Raw genomic sequence first — 22,059 nt, forward strand, 5'->3', positions numbered from 1 at the left:
TACCTCCTATTTCAATTAAATATTATACAAGTTAGGTCTTATACATTGAGAAAAAAGTTTGAGCCGACACATAAACGAAAATGCTAAATTATTAATTAAATAATTAAATTCATTTTTTTATCGACTTAAAATTTTAAGATAAAGATAAAATAGAAAGTTCCAACCTTTTTCTGTGCTTTCTATAATTGGGGATCAAGAATCTGTTAGCCACTAGCTCATAAATCTGAGAGCAATGTAGATAAACACCACTTCCGGCATTGCCAATGTTCTCCGACAGTGTTAATTAGGAGCATAAACGTCGCACTGAATAAGTCATATCAGTTAGGCAAAAAGTAGAAAAAAAGGGAATTTCCAACCTCATAACCAAATCCGTGGGCTGGAAAGCTTCTGTTACCACATTCATCCAAACTTCACTTTCCACAAATAATTAAACACAAAGAAACCTACTCAATCAGAAATTCTATATCACAATTAGGGAGGGCAAATTATCCACCTACCGACTTAACCGACTAATTTCGGTTCGGTAGTCGATATAAAATTTTGTTCCGAAAGCCGGATCGGCAGATGAACCGAATCGAGCCGAACCGCCTTTTTAAGTGGCAATCGAACTGAACTGAACCGAACCGAACCGCATTCTATTCCGACCGATTAACTGAACCGAAATAAAACGAAACGACGTCGTTTTAGTAAGAACGAAACGTATGAGCTTTTTTTTTTTTTTTTTTTTTTTTTTTTTTTTTTTCTCTTTAAAAAAATCAAAACGATGTCGTTTCATTACCCATTTTAATTTAATGTTAACCGACCGACTTAACTGCCTACCGAACCGACGCCCACCCCTAATCACAATCCATGTCATGCTGTTTTAAGAGAGATATGTTATCCGCTCATCCATCTTTTGTATCATCACCTTTTAAAATAAATTATTGAATTTGTACGATCCACAAAAATCTCTTGAAATGTGCAAAAATCATTTTTCGTTTTAAGAACCCTTGAAATTGAGACAGTTAGGCTTAAATGAGAAATTCTAGATACTATATACAACTCCATCAAACGCTCATCAAATAAAAATGGCGTAGCACTTTCAACTAATAATTGGATTAATCATTGTTATATAATAATAATAATAAATCAATGGTTGATTTGAATTGCCACGACAATGAAATTTTTTTTAACTTCATTTATTAAACTGACATATATTCTTAGAGTATGTAATTTTTACATGCAGTTTAAGAAATAGACGTGAGAATTTATTAAAAATCTGGATTAGAAAATTTTTTTGGGACTCAACTTAAAAGAAAACTTTTATTCTAAAATTTTGGACAAATATCACTATTTTGTAGTAAAATAATCGTTAGAGCCGTGTGCGGGCAGGAGCCAGTACTCAGTAGGGGTTGGCACCTAGACATCATGAGCAATGATTTTAGTAGGCTTTTTAGGCATCAAGTTGAGCCAAAGTGTTCATTTAACTGACTTTAAGCCGACATCTCTGCCTGGTTTAAAGGCTGGCTGTCTTCTAAAATACTGCATAACCTCAAAATAACGCAAGTCCAGTGTCGTGAAATTAAAGAAAATTAAGTGGCAAAGACAAGAAGATACAGAGATTGTAATTTGTCGTGTGTATCTCAAACTCCTCGAACTCCCCTATATAGGCATAGAATTATCATGATGAAAGGATAAGAAATATGAAAAGATTGATACATGATCGATCAACAGCTTTTCCATTATCACCCTGTTGTACACAGTACAACAAACAAACTAAAGAAGTTTAAAGTTTTCACGCAAGTATATCTGATCTGTGAAAGTGCAGGCACATGAGAAGCATATCATATTTTTAAATAATGCTATTAAAAAGTACCATTAAAAACAATATATATGTGCTTTGAATTCTCATATGTTAAAGATTACATGTTTTTTTTTTTAGAGACTAGGTTATAGGAACTTTTGCATAGGGATGACAGTTTGTGTTCGCATATGTCGAGTTCGGATTGTGTTGATGCATGAGTATAAGATTATATAGGTCAACCCTAACATTCTAATTTTGTATTGAGTTCATGTCAAGTTTGCAAATCGTGTCAAAAATTGTTTGACATTAAGTCGGGTGTTGGGTTCGTCTCGTATCAAAGCATAGGTATAAGACTACATAGGTCAACCATAACTCGACCCATTTAATTAAGCGGATCAGACTGATCTTCAATTCTAACTCTTTAATTATATGTCGAATTTACAAGTCGTATTAGCGTTTCTTGTAAGATCTAATTTATAATAAATTTCTGTCCGGATGGATTTCCTATGATAAGTAGTCACCGACAGAGAACAGGAAATATACCATCAGTGAGTCAGTGACAGTGTCCAAAAAGAATCCAACCCTTTCAAAATGAGGAAGTTTCCCTTAACCTTTTGCCTTGTTCCCAAAGATTTTGTGCTGCGAAGTTGCCTTGAAATGTTAAAGAGGATAAGATCAATAAAGAGGCTGCCAAGAAGTTGCAAAGGTGGGGGCATAAACAGATAAACTCCATTGATTCCGTTCGAGCGGAACGAAGCAGTAAAGTGCTATTCTTGGGCAGCAAGGCAGTGTCAGTGGGGCTGGTCGGTTGACGCCGATGTCTGAAAATGACGTGCATATTCGTCCATTACTATTACCATTCGCGCAGCTGGAAATGTGTGCTTTCTGCTTACGAAAACTCATTTAATTTGTTTAATAATTTTGATCATAGTGCAGATCATTCTTCTTGAAATTTTCTTCAGTCTATTCAATCTTTCAAAGTAAAAAGAATCAAGTCGAATCAAAATCTTTGATTGACCATTAGACAGTGATCTAAGTGGCAAAATTAAATCCATTAATTATTACTGTCGGCTTCCCAAAATTCGCTTATAATGATAGAGATACTCCACAATCCGCATAACAAAGAAAATTCCACCACACAAATTGTTAGCATTCACATCCACCAAATATTTAGCTAAAATTTAATTAAATACAAAATTTTTCTTTCTATTTTTATTACTTTTTTTTTTTTTTTAAAAAAAAAAAAAAAAAATTTATTTATGTATTGTTGAGCTACGTACCCAATTTGCTGAATATTGTAGCAGATAATGAAAATGAGATTTTGATTAATTTGTAGAGAAAGATACATATTCTAGGCATTTCACAATTTGTATTCCACACGGCATATCTTATAGGATAGCAACATGCATTGTTATCAACCGCAAGCACCGGCTGACTGAGAGACTGGACCTACAAACATTATGGTACGTATATACCGGCAGTACTCCAATGTACCTTAGCTTGCACGGAGTTGAAAAGTCAAGTAGCTTTAGGACTTTAATTTAGTCCGCCTTTGAAATTTTATGTAAATTGGCCGGCTAAGTAAATTTTAAAAAAATAGGGTTAAGGACGTGTAACTCCATGCGTTTGGCGACTTTATTTTTTGTTTTTTTGTGGTTTATTTTGTACCATAAATGATATTTCATTTATGATTAAAGACGGAGACGGTATTTTCGTCTAAAAATTGACGGAAGTTCACGTCACATGCTTTAAAAAATCAACACATGTTCTTATGTATAATAAAAAACTCTTTTTTTAAAAAAAAAGGTGATTTGAGCCACTTAAATAACCGGTTTGGAGATGGCCGAATCAACCCTAACGAATAAAATAGGAGTGGCTGAAACAACTAACAATAACCTTGAGAAAAGCCACCCCCGTTCGGCCTGGGGGTGGACGAACCACCGCCAAGGGCTGGTTTGTCATATGATCTAAGCACATATGTCAATTGAATAAATGGAGTAGTTTCTTCGTATGAAAACTTTATCCTGTTTGAATTCAAAACCATTATTTTAATATAATTTAATTAATAACTATGAATTGAAATTGCAAGACGCAGAAAAAACAAATATAACATCCACGTCGAAGCTCCAAGCTTTAAATTCGGAACGTGATGCATGTACGTACTCGATCATGTCATGGCCATGGTCCCCTGATGGAGTTCCTTGAGAAGTTGGACAAGATGATATTCACAAGCTGTTATCAAGAAGCTGGATATTTAGGAAATAACGTTGTAAGTTCAAATGCAAGTTCGGCAGTTGAAGGGCCCTCTTTGGTAGGCAAGCAATCACACTTGTCTTTATTTTGGTACAAAATTTGACCTACTATATATCGTATATGACACGCTTCAAGGCTTATCTTTCTTTCGATACAAAATTTGACCAACTATCGTATGTGACACGCTTCAAGGCTAGTAGAGAAAGCGCAAGTTGGGTTGGATGGTGAATGCCATCGGAGCCCGTTGGCACTCACAAAGTGTAAGTGACATGTGGACTGTCACATCAATTTATAAACGTGATTAGTGTCATGTAGATTATCACGTGATAATCTTGTAAGCAATCTCTTAGTTGAAAATCTAAATATATGCACCAAATACTTATGTCGAGGCCATTGTTGCGAAGGAGAAATATTAATTACTACTCCACAAGGCCATGTTGTGTAAAGATACTTGAAGCACAAGGGAAATGCATTAGCCCAAGAAATCACACTAGGTACTAGTATTGAATTATCATTTATCTTAAAAACTTAAATTAATAGGAATAGATAAATTTAATCATTTAATCAAAAAAATTTCGCTCTCCCTCACGTGTGTGCTTAAACTTTTTTTTAATAGATGATGTCCAACATGTAGAATATTTAATTGAAATGAGGAGTATAGCTAACCAAAACTTACTTTATCTATTTTAACTAAGGGATTTGATTCATGCACTACACCATCACAACAAGTGTATAACAACCCCTCACATGAGGGGTTGTTGTGTTAGTGTTTGTAAATCTAACATTTTCCTTTAACTAATGGGTTTCAAAAAGTACTATACATCTAATTATCTATTATTTCACTATATCATTTAAATATATATATCCTTTCTTAGTTTCTTTATCTTTTTTATTTTTATTTTAATTCTTATATATTTTTTCAACAATTAGTCATTTTTTTTAACATGGTATTTTTTTTAAAATAATTATTTGCTATAAAGTCAATAAATTTTTTGTTATTATTTGAGGTGGTTCGTATGAATGACCTTAAAATAGCAAACATAAATTTTGTTATATAGACATACTTTGAAATACAATTTTTCAAATTCAAAAATATATTAGAAAATTACTATTGCGTAAACGAGTTTTGGTGAGAGAAAGTGAAAGAAAGATAAAAAATAAATAAATTGCATGCGTGAATAACAAATGCATTTTGCATTTATTTACATATTCAGATGGATAAACTTTTTAGTAAATTGTTTAGCTATTTTAACCTAAAGATAAAAGTAGGTAAGCCATTAGAAATTCTATAAGTGCCAGCTAATGGGCATTTTTCAATATCCATCTCATTTCTCTGCCTTTTGTTTCCATCTTCTTCTTTCTTTTCTTTTTTTCTTTTAAATTTTTTATTATTATTATTAATTTCGGCTTCTTTGTTTTTTCTTTATTTATTCCCCCGAAGAAAACAAGCAAAAGAAAGCTTTGCTTTTGCTAAGCACCAACCACGTGGGTCACATCCTTGTTCCGTACCATGGCCCGGACGTCCTTTACACGTACACACTACTCACTCCCCCATCTCTACATTTTTTTTTTATTATAAATTCTCACACAATCCTCACTCTCCTCCAGACTCCCTCATCACCTTTCCTCTTCCTCCTCCTCTCTTCCTCCTCCAAACACACATGAGAGAAGGAACAAGACCAAGCGCAAGTGATGGAGAGCCAGGATCTTTCGCCACCCCACGTCGACGCATCTCGCCCGTCGCTTGGGTTCCCCCTCGGTACTGCCCTCCTCTTGATCATCATATTCAGCTTGAGTGGAATCTTCTCCTGCTGCTACCACTGGGATAAGTTCAGATCACTCCGTCAATCTTTCTCCGAAGAGCCGGATCACGAGGCAGACATCGAAGCTTCACCCTCCAAATCTAAGCCCACATGCACGGTATCTCTCCCCCTCCCCAGCAAAATTCACTGTTTTTTTTTTCTTAAATGGAACTGCTAGTTGATGAACCAAGAAGAACCAGAAATTTTAACATGTTTGGGTTTGTAATTGTTCTTTTTAACAGGATTTAAAGCAGAACCATAGCCAAAGCTTGCCTGTATTGATGCCCGGGGATCGGATTCCGAAGTTCATAGCATTGCCGTGTCCATGCGAGCCTCCGCGTCCAGAAAACATCGTTGTGAAAGTGCAAAAGCCGCCAAAGCCACCACCTCGTATTGCAGTTCCTTTGTATTAGCTAAAAAGTGACCATTTCATGTATATGTGACACTGATTGGAAGCAAAATTTTTTACTTTCAATTCCCTTGTAAGGAGTAGATTAATTATTATTAGCCCATTAGAAAAGGTAATTCTGTAAATAGTAATTACCATTTCATTCAATATGAGTGTTGCAGTAATTTTTGTAATTATCCAACTTGGTTGCTGAAGAATTTCAATTTCCTCTAACTTTTGTAGCCAAATTGATATGATAATATATATATATATATATATGGTCAGCAAAATAGACAATATTGCGAGTAAAATGGAGTTCTTTTCAACATACAGCGCGTTGCCTTCTCTGTTTTCGATATACTAGAGTACAGTGTCCTCTGTTTTTGGTTTTTCCAGGGGAACGATTACAAAGAAAAACAAAAGGCAATCATGCTCTCTGTGTTCAGGAACAAGACAGTAAGTACAATGGGTTTTTGAAAAATCAAAGTTGGTCTTCACCAGAGATCTAGGCAATCCTGCAATAAATTACCTTTTTGTTGCAAGCATTGCTAGAAGTCAAGTATATTTGCTGTGCTCATGATTATGGTTGGTAAAGTATATCAAATCTTTCAAATGAGTTTTGGCTGGCATTATTGCTCCTTTAGAATAAGAATGTACTAGTCTAAATTTACTCTTGCATGAAGGAAAGGAAAGGCACAATGTCATTAGCCAATTAGTTATCTTGTGTGCCACCTTTCAAGAATGTCATTTTGGCAACAAATAAAATAGTTTTAGCTCTCCCTTTTCTTTTCTTTTTTTGAAGAAAGATAATCATTCCACTAATCAAACTGGAGTATAACCAACACAAGGTCACATAAGATACCAACAAACCGGTGTACAACCAAATTGAATTAAAAGCTCAGATCAATACAGATAGATGCTACAAATAAACCTAACCAAACAACAATAATCAGGTTAAAAACACCACAGAGCAACCTATCAGAAATAGGAAACACCCAAACAGAGCTACTGTTAGAAAAAACCGCCACTGAAGATGGTGCGATGCCTCAGAAGACACCCAATAGCAGTCATTCATCATAGACCTCCGGGCGCCACCAAACATGACAACAAGGATGGAGCGTGCCCATCACATGCGTTTCAAGGTGACAAACATCATGGCGCGTGATGACCACGCAACTAGCACGAACAGTCAATACGGCCGTAGCAAGCGGCGACTAGACTAGAGAACGACATCAAATAAGGTTGGAGGCTAGAGTCTAGCAGAAAACGACATAAATGCACAGATCTGGACCTCAAGACTGGTCTACTGAAGATCGGTTAGAACATACTGCCAGCGATACAAGCGGAGCGGCCGCTCCCCTTCAATACCTCTCAAAAGTTCCTTCCTACCAGAAATCAAAGTAACTAAAAAAAACAAAAACCTGCATAGTCCAAAAGGACTTGGAGAGACACAATCACCACTGAATCTAACTAAGGGGACAAAACTCTAAAGCCCTAAAGGCTGAGAGACACTAGCCTTCACTTAAAAAACCCATGGAAGAACAAAAACTACCTTAACCCAAAAAGACTTAAGGAAAAAAATCAGAGCCGAAAGGAATGGGGCATGAGGCCTCCCCTGGCAAACAGAATAACGATGGGTTTGAAGTTTTGGGTTTAGAGAGTGTTCGTGATTTAATTATTTTTAGCTCTGCCTATTGCAACAAGATGTTTTGCCTTTAATGAGATTTACACATTAAAAGAGAATTTTACAAGATATATCATGAAAAATGGTGCCCCAACAGGATCACGAACAGAGATATGATGATGCTCCTCTCCAGGCCCCCACCTGGTTCCGGCGCCGGTTCCCCATGTCCTAACTTCACTGTTGCTAATCTAGCCACCTTCTTTTCCATGAGTGGAGGTTTTACTCTTTACATGATCGTTGCGAGTACACATCACTTTTCCGGTTTACTTTGCTTTCCATCAACAGTTTGATAGTGACAAATATCCTCTCATTCACTCACGTCGGAATTGTCCCACACTTGCAACATTCATCCCTCGTCCATACGGCGGTCAAATGAACATCATTCCTTAATTCTCGACATGAAAAGAAATAAACACATTTTTCTAGCTTTCTTTTTCATTGCAGAAATTGTGCTAGGATTGGGCTTCTTGTCTTCTTTTCTTGGTTGTTATCCTCGTAAGTCGTAACAAAGATAGATTAGGCCACCGATCTTCGGATTGAGATCTTGTGCACATAATAAAGGTATTTACATCCACATCCATGCAATAGCTTTTATTTGGACCGTTCATGTTAATGGACGACCCAAATCTTAGCACTATATAAAAACAAAAAAGAAAAAATAACTTACGATAGAGGAGGTAACGGTTGAAGTGGTTGAACCATTATCTTTAACCATAGGATTGGTTCCTCTCTTTCCAAACCAATCATTGGAGGTAATCATGTTAAATTACAACTTATCTTAAAAGCTTAAGCTTAATCTAGTAGCTAAGAATAAGCTACATTTAATCATTTAATTAATACTTTAACACTTTTCTGTGGGCTCAAACTTTTTTTTAATAGGTGATACCAATCACGTAAAATATTTAATTGAAATGAGAGATAAATGAGACGTGGTTCGAATTCATGACCTTTGCTCTGATATCATGTTAAATTACTATTTATCCAAAAAACTTAAACTGATAGAAAGATGTAAATTTAATCATTTAATCAATACTTTTTAACAGATCAGACCACCCATTTTGTCAGAAGGAGTGGTGGGCCTAAGGACGGATTGGGGGGGCCGGTATAGGCTATGGCCCCCCTTCAATTCAAAAAAAGAAAAATAAATTTTAGGTAAAAAAAATAAAATTATAAGGTAATAAATAAAAATTAAGCCTATTGACTCATACTAACAATTTTTTTTTTGCCTCTGGCGCCTGCTCGTAAGAGTTTTTGGCTTCGTTCTTGGTTAAGCCATCTCTAAACCAGCTAATGTGGGGGTGGCTGAAGGCTTATCATTCTTTTACACATCTTTTATTTATTTTATATATATATATATCATTCAATCTGTACGACCCGACGTGTGAGTCTGATAAATTTAATAGTAAATTTTCTTCTTCAATATTTTTCAGAGACGTGTTATTTACACAAATTTTAGACACCGTCCGACGTCTGCAAATAACATCTCACATGTTTTCAAGAGTGTCTTGATGGAAAAGTTGATTTGAATGCTTATTAGACAATTCGATGACGTGGAGAAAAAATATCTTGCAATGGACAAAATTGCAAGATATTTAGGATGCATGTGGGGGGGGGGGGGGGGGGGGGATTATTTTTTTAATCGTAAATAAAATCAAATGGTGGTGATCTTCTTCGTTTAATTTGATTCCGATTTCCGACCCATTTTATGTTGGAAATAAATCTAAACTGTTTAAAAAATTATAGGAATTTTTTTTTAATTTTTTTTTACAAATACCTGAGACAAATCCTTCTGACTGTGCCAGTATGGTTCTATTTGTTAATGTATTTTTTTTTTTTTTAAAATAAAATAAAATAATGATGTGATATTAAAAAGAACACTATTTTTATATTTCTAAAAATTTGTTGTGTTTAATTTGTTTATTAAAAAATAATTAACGTACGGAGTCGTAAATTTTCTCAATTGAGCTCATTCCGTTATTGTCCGTTTGCACCCACCAAAATAATAAAAGCATAAATATCTACAAAAATAATAATAATAATAATAATAATAAAAAAAGCATAAATGGTGGCAGAAACGCAGCCTGGCCCATGTGTTTGCTTTGAGGGCAGGATTTGTTAACCAAATAAAGGGGCCCTTCTACGCCAAAATCACATGGGGACCGAGCCTTTCCAAGACAATTCTTAGTGGGTTCTAGAGTGGTCTTATCCCAACAGTGGCTGATGATGTCGCATTCATTTGGGTTTTTAAAAGTCATATTCTTTGTAGTGCCAAAAACCAATGTCGTAATCAACAAATTTCTTACCCTTGTCCTAATGCCACTTTATCATGGCGGGATGAGCATGATTTAGCAAAAAAATAATAGAGTCGTTGATTTAATTCCATCATCATTTCTAGTATCAACACAATCATCGAGAATCAATTAGTATATGAAGTCTTTTTGTTCTTAGTTTTTTAAAAAATAGATGATAATTTTTTACATGATTTACGAATCCAATACAAAATTAATAGATGTAACTCGTCTAATTAAATGAGTTGGATTAAAGTTAACTTATATAATCAGTGTTATACCTATGTCTCGAACGTGACATACGAATAAAAATTGCCACCCTTAATCAAAAACAGACAATTCTAGCTAGAAACCAATTGGGTTTTTTGCAATGACCGGTCAAGTGTGGAATTAAATTAGACATAGATGAGACTGTAAAATATGGTCATAGTAATTATAGTTGTTGAGATTTGTGTATAAATGTAAATTATAATAAAAACAGAATAATAGTAGAAGCAAGAGAGAGAAAATAGATAGAGAATTTACGTGGTTCGGTCTATGACCTATGACCATAGAGTAAAGAACAAAGTGTTACATTGTGCTCAATAACTTGATTGTTTACAATACATAAGTTCATATTTATAATTGAATAAGTCGACCTATATAAATAAACTTAAATCGTCTTATACAAGGAAACACAAATCGACCTACACTAGGAAAAATAAATAAATAATATTATATTCAGAATATATTCTAACATCCCCCTCAAATTCAAGGTGGAAAATTATGGAGGCTTGAGTTTGAAAATAGAAAACGGAAGCCGGTGGTGAAGACTAACAAACGCTGACTTGAGCCTAAAACTGAAAAAGGAGTGATTCACTTCTAACAAAGGGCCAAAAACAAAAAAGGGGCCGACTGCGGGCCATGAACAAAAAAAGAAAACAAAATGATGAGTCCAATTGAGCGGTTATTGGTAGGCGTTGTGGGCCAAGAACCAACTAGGAGCCGACTGCGGACCAAGAAGAAGAAAAAAATATGAGCCCAATTGAGCAGTTATCAGTAGGCACTGTGGGCCAAGAACCGACTAGGGGCCGACTGCGGGCCAAGAAGAAGAAAAAACAGATGAGCCCAATTGGGCGGTTATCGGGTTGGCGGGTGGCATGCGTGAATTGGTCTATTTAGACCGCTCCTTTTTTTTTTTTTTTCTTTGAAACCCATTGGACGGGTTTGAATCTAGTGCATGCAAGAGCACTCTAAGCTTGTAAGCTTGGTTGACGGATATGATATGGTGTGGGTGAGTACATCAAAAGGATAGTAGAACCTCAGGGTTGTGATCCAATGTGGCGTATGCAGGTGAACTCGCGGGTTGTGATCCCGTGTATCAGAGGTGCAGGTGGAATCGTGGGTTGGGATCCAGTGTGACGCACATAAGCCGGATAGGTGAGCCTTGGCACATGTAGTAAGTAGAGATGGCACATGGAGGCGCGTGGTAGCTCCACGGGGCGTGTGATGGTAGCAGTCCGGTAGATCAGTAGTTTTCGATCCTGGATCCATGGTTTTCTTCCTCAACATGGTTCTGATACCATGTTGAGATTTGTGTATAAATCTAAAATAGTATAGAAGTAGAATAATATCGAAAGCAAGCGAGAGAAAAGAGACAAAATATTTACGTGGTTCCGTCTACGACTTATGTTCACAGGGTAAAGCGCAAAGGACTACATTGTGTTCACTAAATTAATTGTTTAGAATACATAGGTCCCTATTTATAGTTGAATAAGTCAACCTATATAAGTAAACTTAAATCGACTTATAGAAAAAAATATAAATCAATAATATTATATTCAAAATATATTTAAAATATATTCTAACATTAGTCACCAAAGAATATGAAAGGATCGAAATTAGATTTTTTTGTTTCTTATAATATATTGTTCCCAAAATGGTGTGCCCGGGTGCGTTATTCCATCACATGATGCTAATTTGCTCAATCAGAATTCGCAAGCATAAGAATCTAACATCAAAGATTTTGTTAGCATCCAAGCCAAGACAGCATCCAATGCTTCATTCCAATCAGTTTATAAAACTTTTTATTATTATTACTAAGCTAAAATGGTAGACAGGATCAAAGTGGTTTCTTTACTTGATCGAGATCATAGTAGCATCTACCTGCTAGAACTTCAACAGGAGAGGCTAATTAGATAGTCTAGAAAGCAAGCAAGCGTTTAATTTCTTCAAACCGAGATGAGCCAAAGCCTAACCCAACTCCAGCAACACATCAGTGAGACTTAAGTTTGTTTATAAAACTTGATATATCATTTTGCAAGGTTATATACATAACTACATCTAACCAAAGTGACAGAAACCAAATGGGGATATATAGAAGTAGAGCTTAAAAAGGAAAGAATATTGCTTTGAGCTTAATCAGAGTTAGAGATAGTAGGTTTTGGCTATAAATTTCAAGGGGCTAATAATGATGGGAAGCACAATAAACCAATCAACAACTTCATCGATAAAGAAAGGTTGTAGTGGAAATCCTCTCGTAAAAAGTAAGGTATATATCTTAGAAAACACATATATAATATTATAATGTAGATGGCGGATTAGTTAAAGAGTCGTTGATATCAACCCTGGAAGGCTGGAATCATCAAATATGCTACCCAAACCTCAAATGGATATCTTAATTTATTACGATTGTGTGAGACCCTTCAGGATATGGTTTTAAGATCAAGTGGTGGGGGAGAGCCAATCAGAAAATTAGGTAGATAAGTGCCATCTTTTCATCATGTTTTACGATGTGGATCGATAAATAAAAACATTCGTCAAGTTGCATGAGTGGATCCGCTTGCAGTTAATACTCCAACCTACATCCTGCTTCTTTGTTTTTTTTTGTTTTTGTTTTTGTTTTTTGTGTTCTTTTGCTGAGAATAAGATTCTGGTTATACTGCGGACCGCGGAGGATGGATCTTGGAATTTTCAGTGGAATTCCTGCTGTGAATGAGAGAGGTGGTCGGGATTAGGATGCTTTTGATAGCTTGGGATGTGAGGTTTACCTACTCAATGCCTCCGAGCTCCTGATCATAAGGTTAGCAATTTGGGTTAGCGTGTTGAGTTCGTGTCAACTAACTTGATTTGCCAACTCATTCAGGGTTAACCTTGACAGGACTCATTTAGTTAAACGGACCAAACTCTTTATCCTTGACACGATTCGTTTAGTTAAACGGGTCGGTTAGACCCTTCAACCTTAACATGACCTATTTAAATAAGTATGTAACACAACACAACTCGTTTAACCCGTTATTCGAGTTCATGTGAATAAACACAAATCTTAAAAAAAAAAAAAAAAAAAAAAAATCAATCTACAAAATACAAACGTAATTCAATTGAGATCGTGCGGCAGTGAAAATCAATCTTTATTTATACAATCACATTATCAAATTGTATGACAATTAATCTACTAAATAACATTACTATTTTCAAAAGTACAATTTTTTAATTTTTTCAATCTCTCAGTACTCAATAGCTCATCATACTCTTTTCCTCTTTTTCTGTCAAAGAAATTCTCATATTAATTTAAGCATCGAAAGTACTCTTGGCCGGTTGGTAATGGTACCCTTGACAAGTCTCGAAACTTACCTTTGAATTTTTTTTTGCTTGTGTGCTTGATTCGAGGTTCAGATGCGACCAACTGAATCATCGCATGTCTTGCTACAAATATTTATCACATAGACTATAAAGCTATGCCAATGAGTCCGTCAATTACGTAGTTAATTTCCAACAATATAGCCGTGTATGTGTTAGATGTAATAATTATATGATTGATTTGTGACTACTTGATGTCTTCAACCAAGAGTTTGTACAAAGAGGTCTAAATATTAATACATGAGAAGATGAGGGCTGATATTGGAAATTGTGTGTATTTCAAAGTGAAAGTACGTATTTTCAAAGGGGTAAAAGTACAAAAGGTTTGAAAATTTGAATTCAATAAATAGCCCACTACCGTTGGGTTACGGCCCAAGGAAAGCTCTTTTAGTGTTTTCTTAGCCTTTTCGGTTTGTGTAAAAAAAAAAGCCCACTTCTCTTTCGAGTTTGAATAGCCTATTTTCCCTCTGAAAGCTCCTTATGAAAAAAGGCTGCAAGAGCACCAAATGTTCGTGAAAATGCCAACGAGAAACCCCTTCGTTGGCATCGAGCAACCCAAGAGTCTCCGCAGATCTCAGAGATTTCTCAACCATAAGACCACCACAGAACCACAGAGAGACACCACTCTACGAAAGTCCCCTAGACTCCACCCGAAGAATACAACCTCAGAACCCGAAGATCGGAAAACCCCCAAATCTAAGTCCAAAAACCACAGGGCACGCTCTCCTGGTCCTCTTCTCAGCTCAGCGCAAGATAAAAAGGATTGCCCAGGAAAGGATTCAAAGAAAACGAGCAAATCTGATATCGGGACTAGAAATGTCGCCAATTTATGTTCTGGGTCGAGAAGATCTCCAAGGTTGAACAATGGGGTCGAGGGGTCTCGGAGTCTCAGACGGTCCCCGAGATTTTCTAATCAGCAAAAATTCGTCGAGGAGTGTACAGATTACGCCGAGAAAGTTTCCGAAAAGACGAGGAAATCTGACATTGGGTTGAGTAGTGGAGGTCTAAGTTTTGGGTCGAGCAAGTCTCCAAGTTCGAATTGTAGTATTGAGGGAGTTGAAGGCCTTAGACGATCCCAGAGGGTTTCTAATCAGCGAAATGTTGTTGATAAACATGTCGAGAAGAGTGGCAGCGCTAAGTCTTCGGATAAAGTGGATTTAACAGATGTTGGGAAAGCTGAATACATTGTGGGGAAACGTGAAAGACAGACAAAGGGGAGTTCTATTGGTCCTGAAGCGTTTATGGTGAAAGGAAAAGAGAGGAAGGCTAAGGAGATTGGGGTGGAGAAGAAGAGAAAGCGAGACGAGGAAGATAGTGGGCTTAGTAAGGGGTGGACAAAGGAACAAGAATTGGCATTGCAGAGAGCTTATTTTGCTGCCAAGCCGACACCCCATTTCTGGAAGAAGGTTTCCAAACTGGTATTTTGTTGTTCCTTTGATTCCCTAATTTGGAATATCTTGTTTATTTGTTCTGTTTGCTCGTCTGTTACATGCCCGAATTTCAAGCGCATAATGGGGTTATTTGGGGTAGGTTCTTCATGGGGAACTTGAGCCTCACACGAGGAACTTGTTGATAAAAAAAAATCTCCAGATCCTTTACTGATTTTTACTATCAAATTAATCCTACTAACAAGCCCTATCAAGATAAAACAATTACCTTACTCAAAAGATAATTACCCTTACCCGAATTATTTCACCTAATCTTATCACCCATCCCTAATTGAATTATTAATTATAGTCTTAAGTTTATCACTAGGCTGAGCACATAACATTCCTCGCCCCTTGGAATGGACCTTCTTCGTAATCTTCAGAAATGCAAAGTAAAAGAAAGAAAACCCGATGAAACAGAACTTGTTGGATTGAATGTAATCATTCAATCCAACAAATTCTGTTTCATCTGGTTTTCTTTCTTTTTCTTTGCATTTCTGATAGAGGCGGGCATTGATTGCACAAATCATTTCTTCGAACTATTTTCATCATTCGCTCCAAGGTGGCATTCATAGAATCCATCTGCTGTTCCAATTGCGTGGATCTGCCATAACCAGCTATGCTTCCAATTTGTTTCCTGCTCGAATTTCAAGCTTGTAACGGGGTTGTTTGGAGTAAGTTCTTTAGAAGGAACCTGGGCCTCATCAATACAATTCGAATTATTTTCATCATTCGCTCTAAGGTGGCATTCATAGAATCCATCTGTCTACTGACAAGCTATGCTACCATTTTGTTTTCTACTCGAATATCTAGCGCGTAACGGGGTTGTTTGGGGTAGGTTCTTTAGAAGGAACCTGGGCTTTACAACAACGAACTTGTTGATCAAAAACCTCTACTCACCTAATACTATACTCATACATAATATCAAGATATTTTAATTTAGCTTATAAGTCGCCCTCTCCGTGACTGAACCTGTGATGTAGTACCTGCTCTGATACAAATTGTTTAGGGTCTAACCATTTATTCTTAAGCCCTAGGACTGTTAGATACTAATTTGGTTAAACCCTTAACCGTTAGGACTGTAACATGTTGTAAGGCCTAGATTTCCTCTGAAGAACCAACCTACTCCAAATAATCCCGTTACGATCTTGAAATTCTAGCACTTAACATTATCATATGAATGAGGGAAGTATACTTTGGGAAAAGGACGTAAACTTGGGAAAAGCACTAAAGATTATCAAAGAACTCGACATTTCCTCTGAAGAACTTACTCCAAATAACCAGTTACGATCTTGGAAGAGAAATGATGGCCTTTGAAGGAGTTATAAAGATGCTTTCTTATTGGAAAATGTTTGTCTATAACACGTTCACAAAGTTCATATATTAGAAAATGTTAATCACAGTCAGTTTTATCTGTGGAGTTAGCTTCTACCTGCAATGCTTTATTCAGTTTTATCAATGGTGAACTTATACATACAAATATCAATCACAGGTGCCTGGAAAGTCTAAACAGGAGTGCTTTGATAAAGTTCACTCTGAAAATTTAACCCCCCTTCAACCTCGGCCTCGATCAAGGTCTAAGAAAGCAAAGTCTTCTCCCCTTCAACATGTTTCACTTTCCGCAAGTAGATTGCTTAAGCCAAGGATTAAAATGTTGAGATGCAAGAAACAGAGGACTCATCTTGCACAGAAAACAGTGAGACACTTGTTACAAAAGCATAATCATGTGGACCAAGAATATGAAGCGGATCTATTTTCAGTACTTGAACCAAATATGGATCCATCTGCCCAAGCTTTTCAGCCGGGTGTTATACTTTCCACCCCAAAGCGGTTGCAGGAAGAACAAGGATTTCTTCAGAAGCCCCGTGAGAGATCTTCTTCAAGCCGTAAAAAATCCCTTTCAAGATTTAGTGGCTCGTCTCTGACGTCTCTTGTTAGCCCCCCAGTACTGAAGCAGGTAAAAAATAGGGTCTTACATGAGAAGTATATTGACCAATTGCATTGTAGGGAAGCCAAAAGAAGAGTGGCATCAGCACGGGCAGAAAAATCCTTCGTTGTTAAAGAGGATACAAAAGATCATGTTCAGAAGATTGATGTGGTTAAAGCAGCAAAGAATGCGCTGGAATCTGAAGCGAGATGTGTTATCAGTCAGTATCAACTTTTGCAGGCCAATGCCCTGAGCAACTCTGATTTTAACGATGATGATGGCGTTGACAGCAATGATCATGATGATAGTGATGATGGAATTTAGTCCCTTTGCTTCACTGAAAGTTTTCAAGATCAAATTGAGATGTAATTTTCTTCATATTGCTAAATGCTAATTGAAGCTGCCATATGGCATATGCGGCTGCTGACTTTGAGTCCTGTATAATATATATCATTAACCCATTTTTGGAGACTTTTTTTTTTTTGAAAACTTTAGAAAACCTCATTGAAATTCGGGTCGATTTGAACAAACCCCATAAAGTTAAAAAACTATCAATTTGAAAACTCTCAATTTAAATCATCGAACTTCTTATTTTTTGCAATGTTTTCATTTTTGTTAGGATTTTCTGTTAAATCATAATGGATGCATTGAAAATGACCAAAATACCCTCATTTCTTGTTTTCCTCTTTTCAATTTTTAATTTGAAATTAACGTTACATTTGAAATTTTATAAAAGTTTCAGGGGCATATAGGTCATTTTGCCCCATTTTGCTATTAGATTTAATGTAAAACCCAAACAGATGGCGGACATTATAAAAAATTAGAAGTACGATGGTTTAAATAGAGAATTTGTGAACTTTAGGGGATAAGTTTAAATCAAGTGAGAATTCAAAAGGGTTTTGTGAAGTTTTCCTTCTTTTTTCTTATTCTTTTGTTTTTTTGTTAGCATAAGTGTGAAATACATTCACTTTGATGGTTTCATCCTTTTGAGAAGTGCTATACTTACCATTTTTTTTTTTTTCAAAAGTAAAATTCCTAATGATGTATCAATCATAGATAAGATTTACTATTTTTAAAAATGTGTCACCATTTCATGGGATGATGACACATTATTTGAGAAGTATTTTTGGGGATGAAAATTTGGGAAGTAGAACACTTTCCTTGTTTGTTTGGATGGTGGCTTGATAGTGGTTTGAGATGGTTTCGTAGTCCCTTTGATGGTTTCATCTTTCTTTTCTTTTTTAAAAAAAAGAACTAAAGAAACTAAAAAAAAAAAAACTAAAGTGCTTATAATTATTAGATTCAACAGAATTGGGTTCTGGATAATTGTATGTTTGGGCGCGTCTATTAAGTCACCTAATTGTGGAAAATGAAAGACTTGACGGTAAGACATATTTTGGCTTTGTCTTGACAAACTGAAGTCTATGAACCTGAATTTAAGCATGGAGCGCCAATTGTGGGCTTGGAGACAAGAAACAAAATAATAAAAGAAGTTTTGTTAGGCTAATAAGTTTGTGATTTGAAAAAGATTTGGCCTTAATTTGTACGTAGCTGTCTTCCTTTTCTTAATTGCTAGATGATTCTTATTTCCAAGTTCATGAATGGCGTCCTTGAATATTTGGAAAAAAGGACAAAAAGGTCCTAATCTAATGCTAGAGTTTAAAAATGAGGAAAACTCCAATCCCATCTAATTGCATCAATCAAATAGTTACTAGCTAGTCCAGGATTTCATTTTGTTGATCCATGAATAAGAAATCAAATAAAGGTGGGTTCAAACTTGTTTCTGAATAACATTTCATTTAGGAGTTCCTGCATTTGAATTCTCAGTAATCAGTGAAGCCATTGCTCAGAAAAATAAAAGCTTAGGGATTTTGCCAACTCAGGTGGGGGTTCCTACATTACAATTAGTAGAGGGGGAGATCATTCTACTTGGGATTCCATATACAGGTGTATTTTAAGAACTCTAGTAATCTGCTGCATCACTAAGTATCAACCCTGCTTGGTTTTACTGAAAGAAATATGGAAAGTAAAAATATGTTACTTCTGTTTCTTTGTTCTTGAGTTGGAAATACCATTCTACTGTTGTTGTTATTCATGATATGCATGTATATCTGGTGTATATAGGTAGATCATATAGAAGTTAAAATCAACTGTAAGAGAAAAACCAAGTCCAAATCGCACAGGAACTGAACTCTCTCTCTCTCTCTCTCTCTCACACACACACACACACACACACACAAACACAGACTTTGAGCTGCATGAATTTATCATGGCCAAAAGAGCAACCCAATTGAAAAGGCCAAAATGCTGACTAATTTGACATATATATCATGTTTAGTGGGATATCATCAAACACTTCTTTCCTATCTAATCTCTAAGTTTATAGTGATCTCCAACTCTCTTATTAACTGTAAGGGAAGAGCCATAACCTTATTATGGTGAAACTGTGAGATTTGAGTCTGTCACAGGATTAAATATTGCAAATCCAATGGTTGTATTATCAATCCAAGTTAATAAAATATAGCCGAGCACTGTAATAATACTGTGTGTGTGTCATAGTGTTAGGGATATTATTGGCATCTAGATTCACAAACAGCAGCAGGCCGGTCACCATCCTCTACAATCCTAATTGCCAATTATTGCTGAATGGTCATATCTGATCTAGTGCAGCAATAAGATATCAATAATGAGTTGTTTTTAAGCTCCTGAAAAGAACTTTAATCAATCACCAAATTATGTGTATTTATTCCATATACATTCTGATTGTTATTCAGAACAATTTTTTGACAAACTTCTTCTTTTATTATTTATTTATTTGTATATCAATTGAGTTAGACTAGGAACAAATATCCTTAAAATTGACAAAAAAAGAAAAGAAAAAAAGAAAAGAAAAGAAGCAGTACTGGACAATACATAATAGGCTGTGAGATGGACCTGATGAATGAGCAACACTTATTCAAAGAGAATATTATTACAACTTCTCACTTGCAAAATTCCTTGAAGAAGAGCAACTTAAGATTGTTTCCATGAAATCCGATGCTCGCATGACTCCTTTTATCTCTTCAAGCCCTTTCAAGTACCCCCACATTCTCTTCTCATCCTTTTCTTCTACAAACATCTTCCTCCATAACCTGCATTTCTAAACAATGCTTGCTTTATGTCTTCAGAACTTATCAATGCTCGCTCCTGAGCTCCCTAACACCATTGTAAGAAAACACACATTAATTGATTTGAAGCATGCAAGTTAAGATCATAATGTCAAGCAATTAATAAGACAACATACATATATACACACCTCAGAACAAGAAGCATGCACTGAAAAATCATTGAAGCAGCTTATAACACACTGTTGAATCTCAAGGCCTAGTGCTTCTAAAGTGTTCACTGTTGATAGCAACAATCCTGGTTTAGCCGCACAGCATATCCCGATCCGGGTATCCATGTCCCTCCTCTCCACATTAAACTGCAAAGTCACATGAGGCATAAAATTCAATTTAATTAAGAATATATATATACATAGAGAGAATGCCATCATAATTTTTTTTAATTTTTAATTTTTCGTCCATACCTTGGGGGAATTTCTCACCAACACTTCGTTTGGCTTTAGCTCCTTGGAGCGCATTAAGTCAATCTGATCTGTACCATCTTCCATGTTTTCTGCTTTCAGTTTATTGATTCTTTCCAGAAGCTCTTTCATATAATCTATGGCGTCTCCAAGTATAGATGTTCTGTCCATCTGCCAAAAGTGTTCACATTCTTCTGTTAATCTTAGAACTTAGGTTAACAAAGTGTATATCTCTATATATGCAACCTCAGAAAGCAAATAAGGGATTAATTTATCACTGATGAAACAACAAGAACAGTTAAATGACACCATTGTAAATAGAGATCACCTTGCTTATCTTAGGGACTATTGATCTGAGCATAGAAAGTCGGTCATTTAAGCGCTTCCTTCGCCTTCTTTCTGCCATAAGATTCTTAGAGGGCTGCCCTTCCAACTTCTTGGCCTTACTTCTTTTCTCCCCACACAAACCCACCATGTTGAAAGCAGATGGGATATCATCAGCAGCTTGTTCCATCTCAACTTTGCAGCCATTATTGTTCTCTTCCATGCTTTGATTTTCACTGCCAAGAAAACCGAGGTCTTCATCCTCCACCATCGATGGGTAATCCTCTTGGGATGGAAATGGTGGCTTGTCGTTCTTGGTGTATGGTGTTTCAATCTCTGTGAATCCATCAAGAAAAGGGTAGGCTTGGCCACTGAAAGGGCAGTCAAAGGGTGTGGAGTATCCTACAAATGGAGGATTTGGGTTCTCTTCCAAAGAATCGAAGTTCCACCCACTAGGGAAGAACTCGTTCACTCCATTAGGAAAAGTGTTCCAAGTGTTGTCTCTTCTAGGAGCCAGTAACTCCTCCAAGAAACCATGTTGAGTGAGCTCCATCTCTCTCTCTCTGTCTCTCTCTCTCTCTCTCTCTGTCTCTCTCTCATAAAGTGGTGGAAGCGAAGATGTTCTTCATCCAAAGAAAGGTTTTAATAACATGAAGCTGCGCCAAGTTGATCGAAGGAATATATAAAACATTATAAAAGGGTCCATTTGTCACCATAAATGCATTATAGTATTCATTACAGTGAACTTGTATGTAGTGGCACCTAGAGCTAGCCTAAGACAGAAATGGAATCTGCTTTTGCTTCTCTCTCTTTCTCTCTCTCTCTCTCTCTCTCTCTCTCTCTCTCTCAAGGTTGATTAATGTCTTTTTCACCGAAAATTATCAATGAGACAAATTCAATATTTAATTCCACAACCTGAAAGCTTTGACCCGTAAGTCTGTCTGAAACGAAAATGGATGAATTTACGATAATAGACTGTCAGTTTCTATTTGTATGTATA

At 36.1% G+C, this 22,059-nt stretch overlaps 3 protein-coding genes across 3 annotated transcripts; 2 read left to right on the forward strand and 1 right to left on the reverse strand.

The window, feature by feature from the left end:
• The first annotated feature begins 5,628 nt into the window (after window positions 1-5,628).
• On the forward strand, window positions 5,629-6,460 carry LOC133851900 (uncharacterized protein At5g65660). Its single transcript, XM_062288525.1, has 2 exons — window positions 5,629-5,956; window positions 6,081-6,460. Exons 1-2 carry the CDS (start codon window positions 5,729-5,731, stop codon window positions 6,249-6,251), a joined length of 399 nt encoding a protein of 132 aa, XP_062144509.1. The 5' UTR covers window positions 5,629-5,728; the 3' UTR covers window positions 6,252-6,460.
• A 7,732-nt stretch (window positions 6,461-14,192) lies between these two features.
• LOC133852149 (uncharacterized) lies at window positions 14,193-17,605 on the forward strand. The gene is made up of 2 exons (XM_062288831.1): window positions 14,193-15,234; window positions 16,736-17,605. The coding sequence occupies exons 1-2, from the start codon at window positions 14,323-14,325 to the stop codon at window positions 17,492-17,494; spliced, it is 1,671 nt and encodes a 556-aa protein (XP_062144815.1). The 5' UTR covers window positions 14,193-14,322; the 3' UTR covers window positions 17,495-17,605.
• A 2,344-nt stretch (window positions 17,606-19,949) lies between these two features.
• Window positions 19,950-21,710, reverse strand: LOC133851547 (transcription factor bHLH93-like). Its single transcript, XM_062287987.1, has 4 exons — window positions 21,064-21,710; window positions 20,739-20,906; window positions 20,466-20,633; window positions 19,950-20,365 (listed from the first exon to the last, which is right to left on the reverse strand). Exons 1-4 carry the CDS (start codon window positions 21,610-21,612, stop codon window positions 20,279-20,281), a joined length of 972 nt encoding a protein of 323 aa, XP_062143971.1. The 5' UTR covers window positions 21,613-21,710; the 3' UTR covers window positions 19,950-20,278.
• Window positions 21,711-22,059: the final 349 nt, after the last annotated feature.

This window comes from Alnus glutinosa, chromosome 12 (assembly GCF_958979055.1).
Source record: "Alnus glutinosa chromosome 12, dhAlnGlut1.1, whole genome shotgun sequence".
Taxonomy (NCBI): Eukaryota; Viridiplantae; Streptophyta; class Magnoliopsida; order Fagales; family Betulaceae; genus Alnus; species Alnus glutinosa.